The sequence below is a fragment of the Neophocaena asiaeorientalis genome, unplaced genomic scaffold, assembly GCF_003031525.2.
Source record: "Neophocaena asiaeorientalis asiaeorientalis breed wild unplaced genomic scaffold, Neophocaena_asiaeorientalis_V1.1 scaffold48, whole genome shotgun sequence".
NCBI classification, from domain to species: Eukaryota; Metazoa; Chordata; class Mammalia; order Artiodactyla; family Phocoenidae; genus Neophocaena; species Neophocaena asiaeorientalis.
This window is the reverse complement of record NW_020175526.1, coordinates 600,842-619,646: the sequence shown is the minus strand read 5'-3', so window position 1 is coordinate 619,646 and position 18,805 is coordinate 600,842. Positions and strand designations below refer to the sequence as shown.

At 35.2% G+C, this 18,805-nt stretch overlaps 1 protein-coding gene across 4 annotated transcripts in view; it reads right to left on the bottom strand.

Annotated features, from left to right (window-relative positions):
• EPHA5 (EPH receptor A5) overlaps positions 1–18,805 on the bottom strand; it is a 314,725-nt gene that overhangs the window by 9,874 nt on the left and 286,046 nt on the right. For all 4 annotated transcript variants that reach the window (XM_024768966.1, XM_024768968.1, XM_024768967.1 and 1 more), the window contains 4 exons: positions 17,554–17,615; positions 15,514–15,723; positions 12,695–12,844; positions 1,505–1,698 (listed from right to left, as the gene is read on the bottom strand). In XM_024768966.1, the coding sequence (XP_024624734.1) occupies positions 1,505–1,698; positions 12,695–12,844; positions 15,514–15,723; positions 17,554–17,615 (616 nt within the window). The remainder of the gene's footprint in view (positions 1–1,504; positions 1,699–12,694; positions 12,845–15,513; positions 15,724–17,553; positions 17,616–18,805) is intronic.

Genomic DNA, 18,805 nt, shown 5'->3' with positions numbered 1-18,805 from the left:
GAATCAGGAACTAACACCTTCTAGAACCAGGATTTGTAGATGACTGAATAAAGATGGGGTAGTGAGAGATACAGTCCTCCCCCAGTATCTGCAGGGGATTGGTTCCAGGACCCCGCCCTCCACCCCATGGATACCCAAAACTATGGATGCTCAAGTCCCTTATATAAAATGGTGTAGTACAGTCAGCTCTCCACATCTGCACATACAGAGGACCAACTGTATAGTCTTAAGCTAAATCTATTTAAATGAAACCTAGCAAGCTGAATTCTACATAATACATACAAGGAGGTATGAAAGTTCTTTGGAGATTTTAAAGCTGCTCTCAAGCTATAATGATGATGCTGATATAAATTAATACAATTTAGAACATAAAAATATATTTTTATGATTTCCTTTCCTTATATCCATTTGTGACAACTTAACATAACTCAGACAAGTAGATGAGAGAAACACAATATTTTAGATGACAATAAACAATTTAAAAGCAGTTATTTTGGGAACAACATAAGGAATGATCTCTAAGATGCATTCTCCAGTTGCTACCATAGAAAGTTAATGATGCCTGAACAGAGTTTGAAGATTCATTCCTCATTTATATTTAAAAATGACTTTTTGCCTAGTAAACAAATGTTATACCAGAATCATAGAACTTATGTAACTTTATCAACAAATTGTTTCTCATTTAGTTCATACTATGGGAAGCCAATTCAGTTACCAGCAGGATACCTTTTCTTGTGGAGATAGACAACTGCCTTATATATAGTGAAAATAACAATTGGGTAAATTTTCTAATACAGAATTAAACTGATTTATTTTTTGAGAGGATAATTTTGTAATTTTTCAGGTAAGAATGTTTTATATAATGTAACATTATTTAAATGCATTCACATGCATTCAGAAAAGTTTAAAAAATGCTCATTTGTTCACACAAATATTTTCCACAGGATTACTCATTTATTATTTTTAAGTCCTGTTCATACTACGCAGCAAATGATTATCCAAATATCTCAACTGGATAAGGAAAAGGAGTTGTTGATATTCATAAAATATGACAGGTGGTGAAATCTATTCTAAGGAAATCAAAGAGTAATTGTTGTTATATATCTCCTGTTTAAAATTATACCAGTGCTTAATTGGCTTTTACCCATCATCTTATAATCTTATTTTCCCCCATCCAAACTTATGTGGGGTCCAAAGCACCTGAAAATACACATATTTGGGGATTTTTAAAAATGCTACCTGAATCTGGCTATAGTTAACATTTATCTGAAACTGGTAGGTTAGACTATTAGATTAGGTACAGGTGTTTTAAAGTATAATTTAATCATTTATATTTCACTCATTATAAAAGAATAACATTATGCAAAAACCATATTCAAATAAATTAGTGTAATATAGGTTCATAGGCTAGCATATGTACACAAATAATTTCATTAACTTGATATTTGTGGCATCAATCTGAATTAGCAATATTCAGAAAAACCTCTCCAGACTGGCCTTGTACCTGCTTGATGCATTAACCAGCGTCTTCAAGCTACTTGGGTTACGGATCAGCTTGTCCAACATGTTGACGATTTCATCAAACTTGGGCCTGCTATTTCGGTCTTTCTGCCAACAATCCAGCATTAATTGGTAGAGAGCAGCAGGACAGTCCATGGGGCTTGGCAGACGGTAGCCTTCCTCTACAGCTTTAATCACCTGTGTAAAGTGAAACAGAACCGGTCCCCCAAAGCCACAAATTTAGTACAGAATAGCTTGAGAAATTTCCTACTGTTCAGTTTGCATCCTTTCTTACTCTTACTCTTGCAGTAACAAGCAGCATAACTGTCTCTAACAACCTTGATTATTCCATTTGCTGCAAAATACAACAAAGAAAAAATATGCTATCGCACAATACAAAAAAAGATAGACTTTCCTCACATACGGTAAAGAAAATAAATGGTAATCATCTTTACCTAAAATCTTGGTGTAGGGTGATTTGTAAAATTAATTGACATAAAAATAAACAGTTCATCTTTTATTTATCCTCGCATTCTGGAATCAAATGGAGATTAACTTTTCTAGTGGCCTCTCTGAAAAGTTAATGTCTTTTTAATGAAAAATTATGTGTAGAACAACATTTTTTAAAGTAATACAACTGCAATTTTACTTCTAAAGAGACTTTTGGATGGCAAATGATGGATAAGTCAAAGGCTAAATTCGCATAAATGTCTTATGTATCATTTAATAATGTCAAGGTCTGGCTGTTTATTATCATCTACTGATTTCTGTCAGGAATTTGGAATGACTGTTTAGTAGTGCAGGCATTACAAACATCACTGATTTTAAATGTAGCCACACATATGAGTATCAGTCTAATTGTGAGATTGTTTTATCAAAAACATTCTTAATGTTGCTGCTGCCATCAAAATGTCTAATTCCAGAAGAGTTCTGTCTATGCTACTGAACATAATAATACAACTTTTATTCAATTATTAAAATTTTAACATTTAAATGATACCCCAAACCAATAATAATGAGCATATTTCTCAAAATCCTATTTGAATAATTTCTTAATGATTAAACTTAATTATATTTTTCAACAAGCACTTTAGATTTGATCTGACAAATGGAAAAAATATGATGATTAGAATAGAATTTTTACCAAGATAATTTTGAAAGATTGTAGAGAAACCAGTCTCTCAATGATAAAGGAAATGGCATCTGAACAAAAATAGTGGCAGACGGAGAGATTTCGGAGACATTTATAACATAAGGGTAGAGGTGAGAGTAGAGAAAGTATTTGAGAGAAAACAAGTTCAAGTCTTTCACACCGGATGGTTGTTGTGATTAATCTTCGGTTAGCACATTCATGGGGGTGGGAAATGCTGACAGGTATAATTTGGGGCTTGTTTATTTGAGGTGAGTAGGGAACCACAGATGGCAATCTACAGGAATCTGTCTGCAGTACAGGAGATATTTGAGCTGATAGTAAATGTGAGGGTCATCAATGCTTGGTCACAGCTTGAAGTAGGGTATAGTTTATATCTCCCCGGGAAGGCATGAAATAAAGTTCCTGAGAAGCACCAATAGTTAAGTTTGGGCAGAGAAAAAGTACTAAAGGACTCTAAAAATAAATGGTCAGATAAATAACTGAATAACTATGAGCAAAATACCTGGAAGTCATCTACCACTTTAGTTGACTCAAAAACAATACATCTTTATTATTATTATTTAATTTTATTTTCTGAACATCTTTATTGGGGTATAATTGCTTTACAATGGTGTGTTAGTTTCTGCTTTATAACAAAGTGAATCAGCTATACATATACATATATCCCCATATCTCCTCCATCTTGTGTCTCCCTCCCACCCTCCCTATCCCACCCCTCTAGGTGGTCACAAAGCACTGAGCTGATCTCCCTATGCTATGTGGCTGCTTCCCACTAGCTCTCTATTTTACATTTGGTAGTGTATATATATGCCCATGCCCCTCAAAAGTTAAAAGGCATAGAGGGAACTTTCCTCAACATAATAAAGGCCATACGTGACAAACCCACAGCCAACATCGTTCTCAATGGTGAAAAGCTGAACCTGTTTCCACTAAGATCAGGAGCAAGACAAGGTTGCCCACTCTCACCACTATTATTCAACATAGTTTTGGTCAAGACCAAAAGACAAACTTCAGAATGGCAGAAAATATTTGCAAATGAAGCAACTGACAAGGGATTAATCTCCAAAATTTACAAGCAGCTCATGCAGCTCAATATCAAAAAAAGCAAACAACCCAATCCAAATGGGCAGAAGACCTACATAGACATTTCTCCAAAGAAGATATACAGATTGCCAACAACCACCTGAAAGAATGCTCAACATCATTAACCAGTAGAGAAATGCAAATCAAAACTACAATGAGATATCATCTCACACTGGTCAAAATGGACACCCTTAAAATATCTAGAAACAATAAATACTGCAGAGGGTGTGGCGAAAGGGAACCCTCTTGCACTGTTGGTGGGAATGTAAATTGATACAGCCACTATGGAGAAGAGTATGGAGGTTCCCTCAAAAACTAAAAATAGAACTACCATATGACCCAGCAATCCCACTACTGGGCATATACCCTGAAAAAAACATAATTCAGTAAGAGTCATGTACCAAAATGTTCATTGCAGCTCTATTTACAATAGCCAGGACATGGAAGCAACCTAAGTGTCCATCGAAAGATGAATGGATAAAGAAGATGTGGCACATATATACAATGGAATATTACTCAGCCATAAAAAGAAATGAAATTGAGTTATTTGTAGTGAGGTTGATGGACCTAGAGTCTGTCATACAGAGTGAAGTAAGTCAGAAAGAGAAAAACTAATACATATTACTCAGCCATAGAAAGAAATGAAATTGAGTTATTTATAATGAGGTGGATGGACCTAGAGTGTGTCATACAGAGTGAAATAAGTCAGAAAGAGAAAAACAAATACCATATGCTAACACATATATATGGAATCTAAGGAAAAAAAAAAAGGTCATGAGCAACCTTGGGGCAAGACGGGAATAAAGATACAGACCTACTAGAGAATGGACTTGAGGATATCAAGAGGGGGGAAGGGATATCGGGAGGGGGGTAGGGTAAGCTGTGACAAAGTGAGAGAGTGGCATGGACATATATACACTACCAAATGTAAAATAGATAGCTAGTGGGAAGCAGCCGCATAGCACAGGGAGATCAGCTTGGTGCTTTGTGACCACCTAGAGGGGTGGGATAGGGAGGGTGGGAGGGAGGGAGATGCAAGAGGAAAGAGATATGGGAACATATGTATATGTATAACTGATTCACTTTGCTATAAAGCAGAAACTAACACACCATTGTTATGCAATTATACTCCAATAAAGATGTTTAAAAAAAGGCAATAACTATGATAGTGTTCGTAGAAAATATTACAAAAACTATAACACATGGTTAACATATCTAATGCATTAAAATCTCATGCATATTGAGAAATAAAATAATAAAACAGTAAAATAAAACAACAAATAAATAAGAAATAGGTACTAATCAAAGATTTACAAAAGGGCTTCCCTGGTGGCGCAGTGGTTGAGAGTCCGCCTGCCAATGCAGGGGACACAGATTCGTGCCCCGGTTCAGGAAGATCCCACATGACGCGGAGCAGCTGGGCCCATGACCCATGGCCGCTGAGCCTGCACGTCCGAAGCCTGTGCTCCACAGCGGGAGAGGCCACAACAGTGAGAGGCCCGCGTATCACACACACACACAAAAAATTTACAAAAGAAAAAAATACTAAATCGATTTTGAGAAATTATCACTAGTGATCAAATAAATGAATAGTAAAAATTAAAAGTACCATTTGCACTCATATATTAATGGAAGCTCATTTATTTATTAATTTGCTTATTATAAGACTTCCCATTGTGGATAAGGATTGTGGTATTACCTTAATAACATATATGTACCAAAATTAAATGTCTTAGTATATTTTATATCATGAAATATTTAACTATGCAGTGAAAGCAGTCATTCTTATTTACTTAAAACATGATATATTTTATAATGTGCTTTTCCCCAAAGCTGATACCAATTATGTCTATTTTTTTTCTTTAGCACCTATTTAAAAGAAATATTGTCTTTTCTTCATTGAACAGCTAGTCTTACATGTGATTATGAAATGAATGAATTAAACCAATTCCTTAGTTTTAAAGGAATTAGTAAGTTATTTGATCTGAGAAATTTTTTCCAGAATATATTACTTAACTTTATTTTCAGCTAAATTTTTATATATAAATATAATACTCTGTCTCTAAGTTAACTTAGAACTTGGCCCAGTAATTAGGTCATTGAATTTAATTCTAAATTAATGTTTAGAATTTATATTTAAAATAGATTTAGAGCTATAGTTTTAGATTTTATATTTAGACATTTTGAAGTGATTTTTTTTTTTTCATTTTTACCAATTGTTCCTTTCATAGCTTGGGGGAGAAATGAATGGCATTAGTACTCTGGTGGTTTATGAAATGCTGAAAATCTGCCAAAGTGTTATTTAGGCTATTCATTTTCCATACAATTTATAATGTATGGCCAATGAGTCATAATCTCAATTGACTTTGTTATTACGATTACCTTTGTTAATTGAGGTGGTTGAGATGAATGAAAGAAGAGAAAAAAAATAAAAATAAAAAGACAACCAGAATTTTTACAGACAATCTGGCATCATTTCAGATTTCTATATCTGAAATATCATAAGCTATGCATTTTCTTGGCATTGACATGTAAATCAATAGTCTGAACACAATTTAAAGAATGCTGTCTTTCCTTCCAATACATAAAACCCAACACTGAGCACCAAATAAGGCACTCTTCAGTGAGTGGTGACTCTATTGGGCCCTTTCCATCATGCAAGGGTCATGGGCTCATCTTTCAGATACATATACCCATTCTGGTTTGCTTTTACCCACAGAGCCTCAGCTAGCATTATAAGGTTGGAATGTTTGATTCACAAACATGGACTCCCACCGAGCATATACCCTAACTAGAATATCCACCTCATAGTGAAGGATGTGTGAGCTAATCACATACTTAGTGATGTGCTCCTAAATATTTAACAACTGGGTCTTCTTGCAAGGAAAACAGATTTATAACATTTTCTCATTTATCTGATATAAATACTCGCTCCATGTCAACCTCAAGCTATCAACATAATCTCATTCAGGTAAAAATGTTCTGAAAATTCACCAGCTGATATGTGCTGGTTCCAGCAACCACTACACATAGTTCATTATCCAGAAGTGACTAGCCTCACAGAATGCTGGAAGGCCTTTTAAAGGCACAGCTGAAGCACCAACATGGAGGCAACACTTTGATAGGAGTAGGTGTCATTATTCAGGATGCAATTTATGTATTAAATCAATTAACTCAGAAACTTTTATATTGTGCTTCATTCCCAGTAACTCTTGCCAGGCGACAAATGGTTATAGCTGTCACCAGGCACTTTGGACTACTTGTGCCCAGGTACAAGCACAAGAGAAGGTGAGTCACCATGATGGCCAAGGTTATTGATAGTGAACAGCAGGAGGCATTTGAGCTGTTTTCACACAGTTGTGGTGGGGAGAAATTTGTGTGGAATCCAGGTAATACTCTAAGGGGCTCTCTTGTTACCTCTTTATAACAGCTGTGGCCAGAAAATGCCGACCCCCAAGAGTGAAGGATTGATTCCGTCTATCAGTTAAGCCACGATGATCTGCCAAGTTGTTGGTGATGGGAAGTCAGAATGGATAGTGGAGGAGGGAGAGGCTAAGGACCAGATGAGGTCCTGAGATCAGCTGAAGCTACAGAGGCTGCATTTCAGTCCATAACCTGCCTCTGCTGAATTTCCCTTCAGAAAGAAAACCCCGCAGAACCATGGAACAGATGCTTCCTGAACCTGTGTGGAAAAGTTGCTCTGTGTTGCAAAAGGGGTGGAGCATAGCAACCTCGAGAATCTGTCTCTCATATCTTCACCTGCAGGGATGGAAATTGATCTACAGTCCTTAACCCTAAAACCTCTAAAATGCATCATCACATTTACACCAAGGCCATGCTTTACATAGGTTACTCCCAGTCAGTTACAGAATATGGTAGTGATAAGATAGGCACATTCCTATGAGACTCCTATAACAGGCAATGCTGGCTTGAGGACTCCTTGGCGGCCTTGGCAACCTCTCTTAGAAGTGCACTTCAGCCTCAGATGCTTGCCTCCAATCATCTTTCCTTTGATCTCTACTCTACCTGGGGTCAGATTTGTATCAAAGTCTGACATCTCTCCCAGCTTCCTCTCATCCCTTCATGTTTGTCCTCACAAGCAATTCCCTTTAATAATACTAATGTGTATGTAATTTCCTCATGGCATAGGCTTCTTGAAGGATCTAGACTAGCCCAGGCTCATTGGTATCATAGGTACTAAGATACAAATTGTATGTATATTATCTACATTCATATTTAACACATATTTGCAAAATAGAAATCATATACACATTTTACAGGTGAAATAGGTGACATTCCAGAAGGTTAACTATTGCCCACGTTCACATAAGTAACAAGTGGCAATGGAAAGATTCACATTTAAGTCTCTCTGGCATGCAGATATGCGGTCTTTCTATCCTGGTGCTGAGTCACACTATTGAAATGAGAAATAATTGCCTCCCAAGAAAATAAGTTGGGACAGGTACGGATATTACCTCACGGAATCAGACTTCTTGCACCATAAGAAAAAAATTAATACCCAGAATTAAAATGAGCTATTTTGGAAGATAGTGCATTCTTTATAACAGGAGGTGTGAAAGTGTAGGCTGAATAAGTGAGTGCCAGGAAATTTATAGGGAACCTTTGAGCATTAGCTGTGTGTTTTGATGAATTAGGTTCTATATAGAGTGTGAGTGCCTGTGTTGCTTGGTGTTTACTCAAAATCTCACAGATGAGTCCTTTAGTTACTATGAGATATGAAGCTTCCCCCAAAGTGACTAGTGTTTAATAATATATTCCTGGAAATTATCTCAAATGCCATAGAAATAGTTCCAGATAGACCAATTTTCTTCCTAGGATTTTTTTTTCTGTCTCCAATAGCTATTAAAAATGTACTGAGTATGTTTTTTTCTTTGTATATCAATCTTAGATCAATAGAATTCCAGAGATTAAAGAGATCTTGGAAATCTGTTCAAGTCCATTCCCTTTATAATCATTGAAACTGACTGAGAGTTATAGAATCAAAGATGATTCTATTCTTTCAATTTCAGATTTGTGTTTTAGTTGTTTTTAAACAACAAGGTATAGGAATTTTAGACTGCAGTATTGATATTTCTTTATGTCTCATTTTTTCCAAAGGGGTAAGAATTTCCATGAGGTTACCTACCAGTCCCTAAACTAATTACTTGCATCCAAGGACAGCATTATCCTTAGAAGACCAAGAGAAAGGCAAACCCAGCACAAAGTGAGTTCACATCCTTCTGGAGTCAAAGTTTTTGCTGCCTTAAAAGTAAGATTTAGGTTGACAGAAATGGTACTAGAAACCTGAATGCCTAAAAAAAATTTTAAAAACAGATTACTTAAAACATTTTGAGTTTTTAAAACATTTTGTAATTTATATGCTTAGTATACACTATGTATTCATACATTTCTGAATAAATACAAGAGAAAGACATTGTCACTAAATATAAAAATGCAATACAATGACATCTCTTTTTATTTTGTTTTTTATTTTAAGTTCTGAAAAATGTTGAGATTTAAAATGTTTGCTGTAAATAAAGAAGCTTCTACTGACTGCAGGATGTTATCTTAGCTTCCCAAGCTTGAATCAGAGTTCATGGTCTGATATGTACCTAAAATCATCTTAATCATTTTAGTTTATTTTTATTATGTGTTGTTATGGCTTTTCTCTGTGATAACAGAGGCAATCCTAAACCCCAAAAAACCTACCGCGGCATTCTATCCCCCTGACACAGTGGAAGGTCTCCTCTGAGAGATTTAGATTATTCTACATGTCTTGGTAATGTAACATTTTCATGGTGGCAAAGCCTTTTTAGAATCAGTATCTGGAATGTAGAGATGATGGGATACATCATTCAAAACTGCCAAATCAGTACTTCTATTTTGATTTCTGAGAATCTTTTTTCAAAAGAAATATTCAGTGATCATGACTTTCAAATACAGTAGATCTGTCATGTTTCTTAGATACAAATTTTGATGGAAATTGAGGCATACCAAACTTAATGCCATATCTAGAAACGAAATGCCACTAATGCTAGTAAACTTGCTGAGAAAATGCAAAGCATGTATTGGACCTTCTATTAAAGGCAGACATTTTAGAAAGATCTTTAACTGTATAACATTCTTCTGTAAACCTCATTTAGATTCTTAGAAAACCAAAATATTAGTTTTTATTTTTATTATGTCCTAAAAATATTAGCACTTCCTTGTATTTTTCTAAATAGTTTGAAATAAAGTTATCTGAAAAAGTATCAAGGCTCTCAAATGGCTGAAATCAGGAAAAATATCTGTTCCGAATCCTTCACACCTCTTTGTTTCTATGTCCTTTTCCATATAACTTTATATTGTCCATTCACAATGAGCAGTGTGAGTGGACTGATCCTCTGATTATGGGATTGGACAATGGAATGTTGCAGGCTGGGCTTATTCTCACCCTTCAGCCATGGGGAAAATGAGCTCATATCTAGGCTAGCCTGCTGGTCTCTGAAAGAAGATGAGGGCCGTGTGGAGCAGAGCCAAGGTTTACCAGTATAGATCAGTCAATCCCCAGGAGCATGAGTAAACACAGTCCAGATCAGTAGAAACACTTACGAGCATTCACCTAGCATTACGTTCTACTTTGATCTATCATTTTATTTGTGACAGATACAGCTATATCAAGCATAATTTCCTATAATGTGAGTAATAATCCTACACATATTATATACATAGTTGGGAAAGACTAATAATTCCTACTGATGGAATCAGAATTCAAAATATCTCAAGTGAGAAGGAGCTAGAACACTAGGCAAATAAGGGGTAAATGTTTTCCTTGAGTGAAGGGAGCAGGCTTGCTGGCATTACAGAATAAAATACTTTCACAAAAATTAAAGGGAAAAATGGCATTGAAATGAGCCTTGAGAGAAGTTAGAAGCCAAACCATACATCTCAAGTTAGCATTCGGCATTTATCTGGAGAGTAGCAAGTAGCAAATAGGTCTCATCTTTGTCTAGGCTAGATTAATTCATAATAATCATTATATATTGAATTGAATATTTTACATTCAGTTAGAAGGTTGATCTAGGCTCACTGGTTGGAAATGAAAGGGAGGATGTAAACATTGATTAAATTGGAAACAGTGTAGTGGTTAGGTATTAAAATTTTGGAGAACCAGATTGAAATTTCTGGTATAACTTTTATTATTTTTGTGGCATTATGAAAATCATTTAATCTCTTAAGTTTCAGGTTATTAACAGCCAGACAGAAATAATATCTCTCTGATGGGTTGTTAAATGTGTGACAAGAGTTCAATACTTTGGCCATAGTCCTGCCCCTAAAATCATAAGGTTGAAGACAATAGATACTACGTTCTCTCAAATTGAGAGAAACAGAGGTCAGCATCCCTTTACTAGGTCAAGCAAACAGGGCAAAAGAAAACTAGTTGTAGCAATTTTAGATGACTAAAAGAAAGGGAGACTCACTGCCTTGTAGTATGCTTGTTGAGAGATGGGAATCCATCAGTCTAATTTACTATTGCTATCTGAAAAGAATGCTGTGAAATATTTCTTGGGAAAGCCACAGGGTGACCCTGGCTTCTCATCTGGGGAAATCTGAAGAAGACAGGGTGGCTGGGGCAGCCTGCAATAATATCTAAATGAGGGAAAACTGGTAGAACATCAGACAAGGATGTGCTTTCCTCAGGTGAAGCCGACATGTGTAAGGTACCATTAGAGACTGTGAAGTGGGGAGCAGGCGGCAAGTGCAAGGAACTCTGGGACATCTCAGTTGGAGTACATCCTCCTCTTTAAGGACCTTGCAGAGAGGAAAGCAAGAATCTGACAATTCTTCCTTCCCAATCTTGCTACTTAGGGTCAGGTTGGCCCTGCAGTTGTGGAAAACACTTTGAAATGGATATAAGATTGACTCTGATTTAGATTGGACTTGGATTTTTATATCTGAAAGTGAGTCAATTACTGGCATGGTACTGTTGATTCACCAAAATGCAGCCGGAGAGCTAAAGCACCTGTCTAATAATCCCTGAAGGCATATAAGCAGGAGATTTTACAGAACATGGATGAAAGAAATAATTGGAGAAAAAAATAAATCTTTTAAATCAGCATGGTATTTAGTTAAGACTATTCATTATACTGGTTTTTATATAAAGAAGTAATGAGCTATTAGTTGGCAACTCATTTAAAACAAAGTATGGCATATAATAAGGGCTCAATAAAAGATAGCTTTTATAATTATTTGAAGAAAAAATATCAAATTTCAATGCAATCCAAAATAGAAAGGGCTATATTGAATAGTAACAATGGAAAATTAAAAAGTCAAACACCAAAGGCCATGTAGTCAGGCATCATTCTGAACTTGAATAGAAGATTCTTTCATGGTTTCTTTAATTCCAGGATTCTATTATTCTAAGCCTGAATTATTTCTCCACGTGGGAAAAAAATCCGTTTTTATCCCAAACTAAATAGACAATATTACTCTTCCTACATTTTCTTAATGTAAAGAAACAGATTATTTCTTTTTATCCTCTAAGAGCATCCACTATTAAAGCAATATCATTCACCCTTTTGGTTTGGAGTTTTAGCTCCCTTTATCAAGTGCATGTCATAAAAACTTGTCTGTCAGTATTCATTCTTTGATGGCTCTTTCTTCATTTTTGAAAATGATACTGACATAAAATGAGTGACACAGCACTACAGTACTGCTAGGACTGTCTGGCAAGCTTTTATATAACATAACTTGCATTCCTTTGTACTAATTTATTTTGAGCTTCTGCATAAAGGATTTTAATAACAGATCAGAGGTTAAGCAAAGAGTATTTCACTGTTTTAAGCAACTGTCATTTTCAGAAAAATATATTATACACACACACACACACACACACACACACACACACACACACACATAGTCTCCTGACTCAGAGAACTGTTTCAATTCAAACTTTAGGGGGAGTAGTTCCATACTTACATCTTGGTTGGTCATCTCCCAGTAGGGTCTCTCTCCATAAGACACAACCTCCCACATCACAATCCCATAGCTCCAGACATCACTGGCAGAGGTAAACTTTCGGAAAGCTATAGCTTCTGGGGCAGTCCATCTGATTGGAATTTTGCCTCCCTACAATTGAAAAAGAAGAAAAAAATTCCCACATACTTCAAATGTATCTAGGGATACTGCTTCCTCACTGAAAAGATCTAGAAAGAGATGTAGCATTTTTATGTGAATCTGTTTGACAGCATACAGTCTCTTTTCACATATCTCAGCCCATAAGCACTTGTAGGCTGACTACTAATTGGCTGGCTGGAAGCTTTCTAGTTTAAATTCTGTTTGACTACTGGAACACATACAGGACCCACATCTCAATTACAGTATCAGGATGGCAGCTTTAAGTGGGGAAAGCAGGCAGTCAGGCAAATCAATAAGGTAACTTTCATGACTTTCTAACAGAAAGTAAAGGACTCCAATTCCCAGGGTTCTTTTTTCCTTTAATATAGGGACTGTAAATAGAAAGTCTTGATTGCTGAATGTAACCATGAGAAGTTTAAATGTTAATAAGACAAGCATGAAAATCAGATATGTTAAAAACTTAGTTAGACTTTCTCCTGACACCGTGCAATTTCTTTTAGACTTGATTTCTCTTATTTCCCATTGTCATATTTTTGTGTGTGTTTGGTCAAACTGTTTTTTGTTTTTTTTATAACCAAAAAGGTAAGTATCTAAATGAGATTCAACCAAATTAAAAATTATTAAAATTAGATTACAGGGGAAAACTTACAACATTATCAAGTTTGGGGTTTTTACATGATAAAAACAATGATTTGGTAAGTTTTCTCCTAATTTACAAGATAACACTTTTATCTCCCACCCCTTTCAGGGTAAACTTTTTTTTCCTCATTTTTAAAAGAAGAAAAATCAATGCAACCAAACATTTCATCTATAAGCAAATATATTTTAAAAGAGAGAAAGAGAGAAGTGAGTGTTTTGAATATTTTCCTGTAAAAAGACTAATATATGCCTTCCTGTTTTGCAGGAAGAAAAAAAAATTAATTCACATACTAGAAAAAATGGGACAAACTTTCTTTATGAACCAAAGTTTCAGGATATATGAAGAAATAACAATTTCATGTAATGCTTAAAATTGTTCTGAGTTGATGTTAATTTGGATTATTGAAACTAAGTTTGAATTATTTGCTCCTTAGAAATATGGTAGCAGCACATTGAGAAGACTTTCCTGAAACATAACTTTTGTTAATTAATTATTCATAGGCAAGATCACATTATTAGGCCTGGCTATGTGGCACTGGGATCATCTATAATTATTACAATTCCTCTTGAAATTGTAATTTGTCGATTACTTTAAACTTCAGAAATTTTCTCCTGGTCCTCTGACCATCATATTGGACATCAATATTATCTGAAGTTCCCTTATTGGCTCATCTCTCAATATACGGATTTTCCACAAAGTGCTGCCACACCCCATTTCCCAGGAGTAAGTCTTGAGGGTCTCAGGATCTCTGGCTCCTCTCCCCCTCCCTCTCCACCAGCATGACACATTCACACAGACCTTGACAAATTTACTTTATGCATTTAACTGAGACACCAACCAGTCATGCTGGGAATGGGTTTTTCTATAACCTCAATCTTGTTTAGGCCAAGTTTATTAAATGTAACTCTAATCCCAGGAGAATTCCTAATTGAGGTTTCATTTAACTCAAATAATGACAATAATAATTAGGTCTAGAAGGAAAGGCATATTCCACCAATTAATTTATTGATTTATTAAGCTGATAATTTGAAGGCTTTGTTTGCTTAGATAAGTCACTCATGATCTTCAGCATAGTATAATCCTTAACTATCCATAAGTCACAATGCAACAATGAAAAAAAACAGCCTTATAATCTATAGTTTATTGTTAGACTATGAGTAGAAGTAATTTTAAAACGTTGAATTAAATAAGAAAATGTGTAACATCTATCATAAGAATAAGAGATGACAAAAGTATTCTGTATTGAAACAAAAGTTAGCCACATTGTATAGTGAAAAAGATATAATGATAAATTCCTGTCTTCATAAGAAGTTTAAACATTGAGGATATCTTGATGCCCTTCAGAAGATTTAGAATTAAACAAATGTAGTTTATTAAAAGGGATTAAAACTCAAGAAGTACAATACATAGACTGTCCAGAAAATTCTGTTGCATCAATTCCCACAGTTTTCCACAGAAAAAACTGTCAATTATACAACAGCAATTCAGGAAGCAATTACTTTGCTGGAAAAGGGTGTTGATTTATGCTAATTATGACAATGTGAATTAGTGACCAATTTTCCATATATGTGGGCTTAACAATTTACATAGTATTAAAGAAGTTAGGCATTAAAATACCGCCAGTAATGTTAATATATGTATATATAATATATTTATTGCTTTTAATGCAGGAGATTCTCTCTTTAACTTTTTCTTTTACGTTTAATACTCTATATGATTTTATGAGTCGTATCCACTATGAACTCAAACTTTTTATTTTCAGTATCTGCAGGAAAAAATGAACTACTAAGACTCATAAAGTGAATACTTGGCTTATCTGAATTTAATATTTGAATTTTCTGATATCTAAAAAGGAGAGTTACCTGGATTTTTTAAATCCACCTTCCCCTTTTTCTCTCTCTTTCTTCCTATATTGGAGGAATTTCTTTCTATTTTCTTTTTTTTTCTATTTCCTTTAAAATCTTTAAATATTAAGTGTCTCTAGTCTAGTATTTCAGAAATTCATTCTGTTAGCTCTTACCCTAGTGGTGTAGGCTGCCTCAGGATCATCTTCCAGTACCCTGGAAAGCCCAAAGTCAGACACTTTGCACACAAGGTTACTATTTATTAAGATGTTTCTGGCAGCAAGGTCTCTATGCACGTAGCCCATGTCAGAAAGGTACTTCATTCCTGCAGCGATGCCTCTCAGCATACCAACCAGCTGGATCACAGTGAACTGACCATCATTTTTCTGTAAAGATTATACAGAAATATTAGTCCTACAACCCCAATCACTAAGGGAAAATATGAAAGGATCTTCCTTCAATCCCCAAATTAATATATACTACTACCAAATTCATATGCAATTTCTATCTGAAGGAGAATGGGAAAAGTTAAGCAATAGATAGTTAACTTGATAATGCGTAACAGTCCTCTGATCCGTCAAAGCAGATAAAGGCTTTGAAAGCCCTTGACCAAAATCTCACTTATAGTTGCTCTTTTCTGCATTGTAATCCTTTATTCTCAGTCATCAGAGGAGTGTTTTCATCACTTCAACCTAGTGCCTGCCTTGGGTTAACACTGTACATTTTTGAAGTGACTTAAAAGAAGCTGGCTGGATAGGCATATTGGGGTAAGGAAGAAGTGGCCAGAGGAAGTAAGGGAGAATCTGCAATAGCAGATGGGGGAGGGAGGGACTGAACAATGACCAGGAGAATGTTAGCATTTCTTGGAAGCTTGCTGTCTTTGTCAAGGGCACTGGACTTGGTGCAGACACACAGAATAAGGCTCAACTGATGCTTATTTTGAAATAAAGGAATGATGTGACCTTAAGAGACTGAAGAACTTAAATATATGTATTAGAAATTTGGCAGCAGAATCTGGTAGAGGCTGGAGATTGAAAGGGAAGTTTGCCTTGTCAGTGGACCCCTGTCATATTCAATGCACAGGCCCTTCTTATAATCGTCATTAATGCCACTGTCCCATTACTTTTAATCAATAGCAATAGTTGCTATATTGAAAGTGAAAAGCTGCCAGACGACAGGTTTAATCAGGCCTGCAAATATGTTACATTGTCTAGCACATGCTATTTATTAATAAAATGAATTGCCAACGCTTAAAATTTGAAGACTTGCATATTTAAAAATACAATCTTTTCCTAAAATCCAGAAGATTTGACAACATTGGCTACTGTCTGTTATCACATAATGACTCTGCTGGTACAAGTAGTGACTGGCCCTCAGATGAGTTATGAGTCTATTTGACTCTTTCATTAATATAGATGATTTTCATGGACTTTTTAGACATTTTCCTTATTCTGCCTGATATACTTTGAGAGAGTTAAGTACTTTTTTTTTGTTCTTTTTAAAAAAATTTTTGTTGAAGTATAGTTGATTTACAATGTTGTTTTAGTTTTTGCTGTACGGCAAAGTGAATCAGTTACACATATACATACACTGACTTTTTTTTAGATTCTTTTCCCATATAGACCATTACAGAGTATTGAGTAAAGTTCCCTGTGCTATACAGTAGGTCCTTATTAGTTATCTATTTTATACATAGTAGTGTAGTGTGTATATGTCAATCACAATCTCCAAACTTATCTCCCCTCCCCCTATTTCCTCCCCTGGTAACCGTAAGTTTGTTTTCTACATCTGTGACTGTATTTCTGTTTTGTGAATAAGTTCAATTGTACCATTTTTTTAGATTCCACATATAAGCGATATCATATATTTGTCTTTCTCTGTATGACTTACTTCAGAGAGAGTTAAGTACCTATAAAAGCTTCTCTTTTTCTCCTTTCCTTCCTTCCTTTCCTCCTTCCTTCCTTCCCTCTTTTATTTTTTTTGGAGGGGCACATTAACATACACTTAAATAAAACTGTAGAGACACGTAATTTGGATTTGTATACATTTTCTGAAGTGGATAATTTTCAAACCAAAGTTAATTTTTGTAGTATAATTATCCTGACTCCAGATATTTCTATTTAAAATTTATCTTTAAAGTGGCTGGATTTCAACTTCAACATCATGGTCAATATATGAATAACACTTTGAATAGTCACATTTGTCTCATATCTTACCTTTAAAAATGTATCTAAAGAGCCATTTTCCATATACTCTGTCACTATCATCACTGGTTTACCTGAAAAGAACACAGTGGTATAAACTGTTGCTTTTAGATTTTGTACTCTTATCTAGGAAGAGTTTACTTGGAAGTTTTTATTGTTGTCCATTATATACATCTGTTAAAAAAATAGTCCTTTTTGAGTAGCAAGTAAATATATGACATGATGATATCTTAGTATATACTAAATTGGGTCAGTGAGAAGAAAGTATCACAAGAACGATAAAGATTGACATTTAAGATTCAAAAACCCATAATTTTCAATACCAAAATCAATTTATGTAGAAAATGAGTTTAAGGATGAATTTTATTTTAATAGAGGTAATGATATAAAGTGCCAAATAATAATATCCAGCAAAGAACTGAAAATATATTCATCTTCCTCACAGTTCTAAATAAAAACTCCTGTCCAGTCTAACTACCCTGTTTATGATCCCTGGAATATATGTAGTATTTTCCAAACTTTATTTCTATGCTCTTATAATTCATTTACTTATGGCTACCTTCCTTTTCCCCTCTGCCACATACTTATGATCTTTATCAACCCCAATTTTTTCATTCTTCAAAACCCTGTTCTGATTCCTCTTGCTGTCTGGAAACTTCTCTTGCAATCATCATTCTGATGGATGAGGTCCTCCTCTTTTCATGTCTGATATAAAACTGTAGCTAGACAGACTCTGGAGCTACACTGCTTGGCTTTGTATCCCAGATCAATCACTTATTATCAAGTGATCTTGGGCAAATCAATTCTTATCTCTGTATCTCATTTTTCTCATCTGTAAAACGGAGATATTAATGGCACCTGCCTCATAGAGTTACTGTGAGTATCCACCAAGTCATATTGTTACCCAGGTCACTTAAAATAGTGCCTGTCACTTAGAATTTGCTATGTATTATTATTTTATAAACTTTATCAACTTTGTATCTGTGGGGTTTCATTGCTAGATATAAGTCGACTAAGCGAATAGATCAAATTTTATCCCTCATAAAATTATGGCAGTTAATGTGTAATATGTCTGTGATATAAGATGAAAAATATAAGATCAAAAATCTTTGCTATAGAGCTTCCCTGGTGGCGCAGTGGTTGAGAGTCCACCTGCCGATGCAGGGGACACGGATTCATCCCCCCGGTCCTGGAAGATCCCACATGCCACAGAGCGGCTGGGCCCTTGAGCCACGGCCGCTGAGCCTGCACGTCCGGAGCCTGT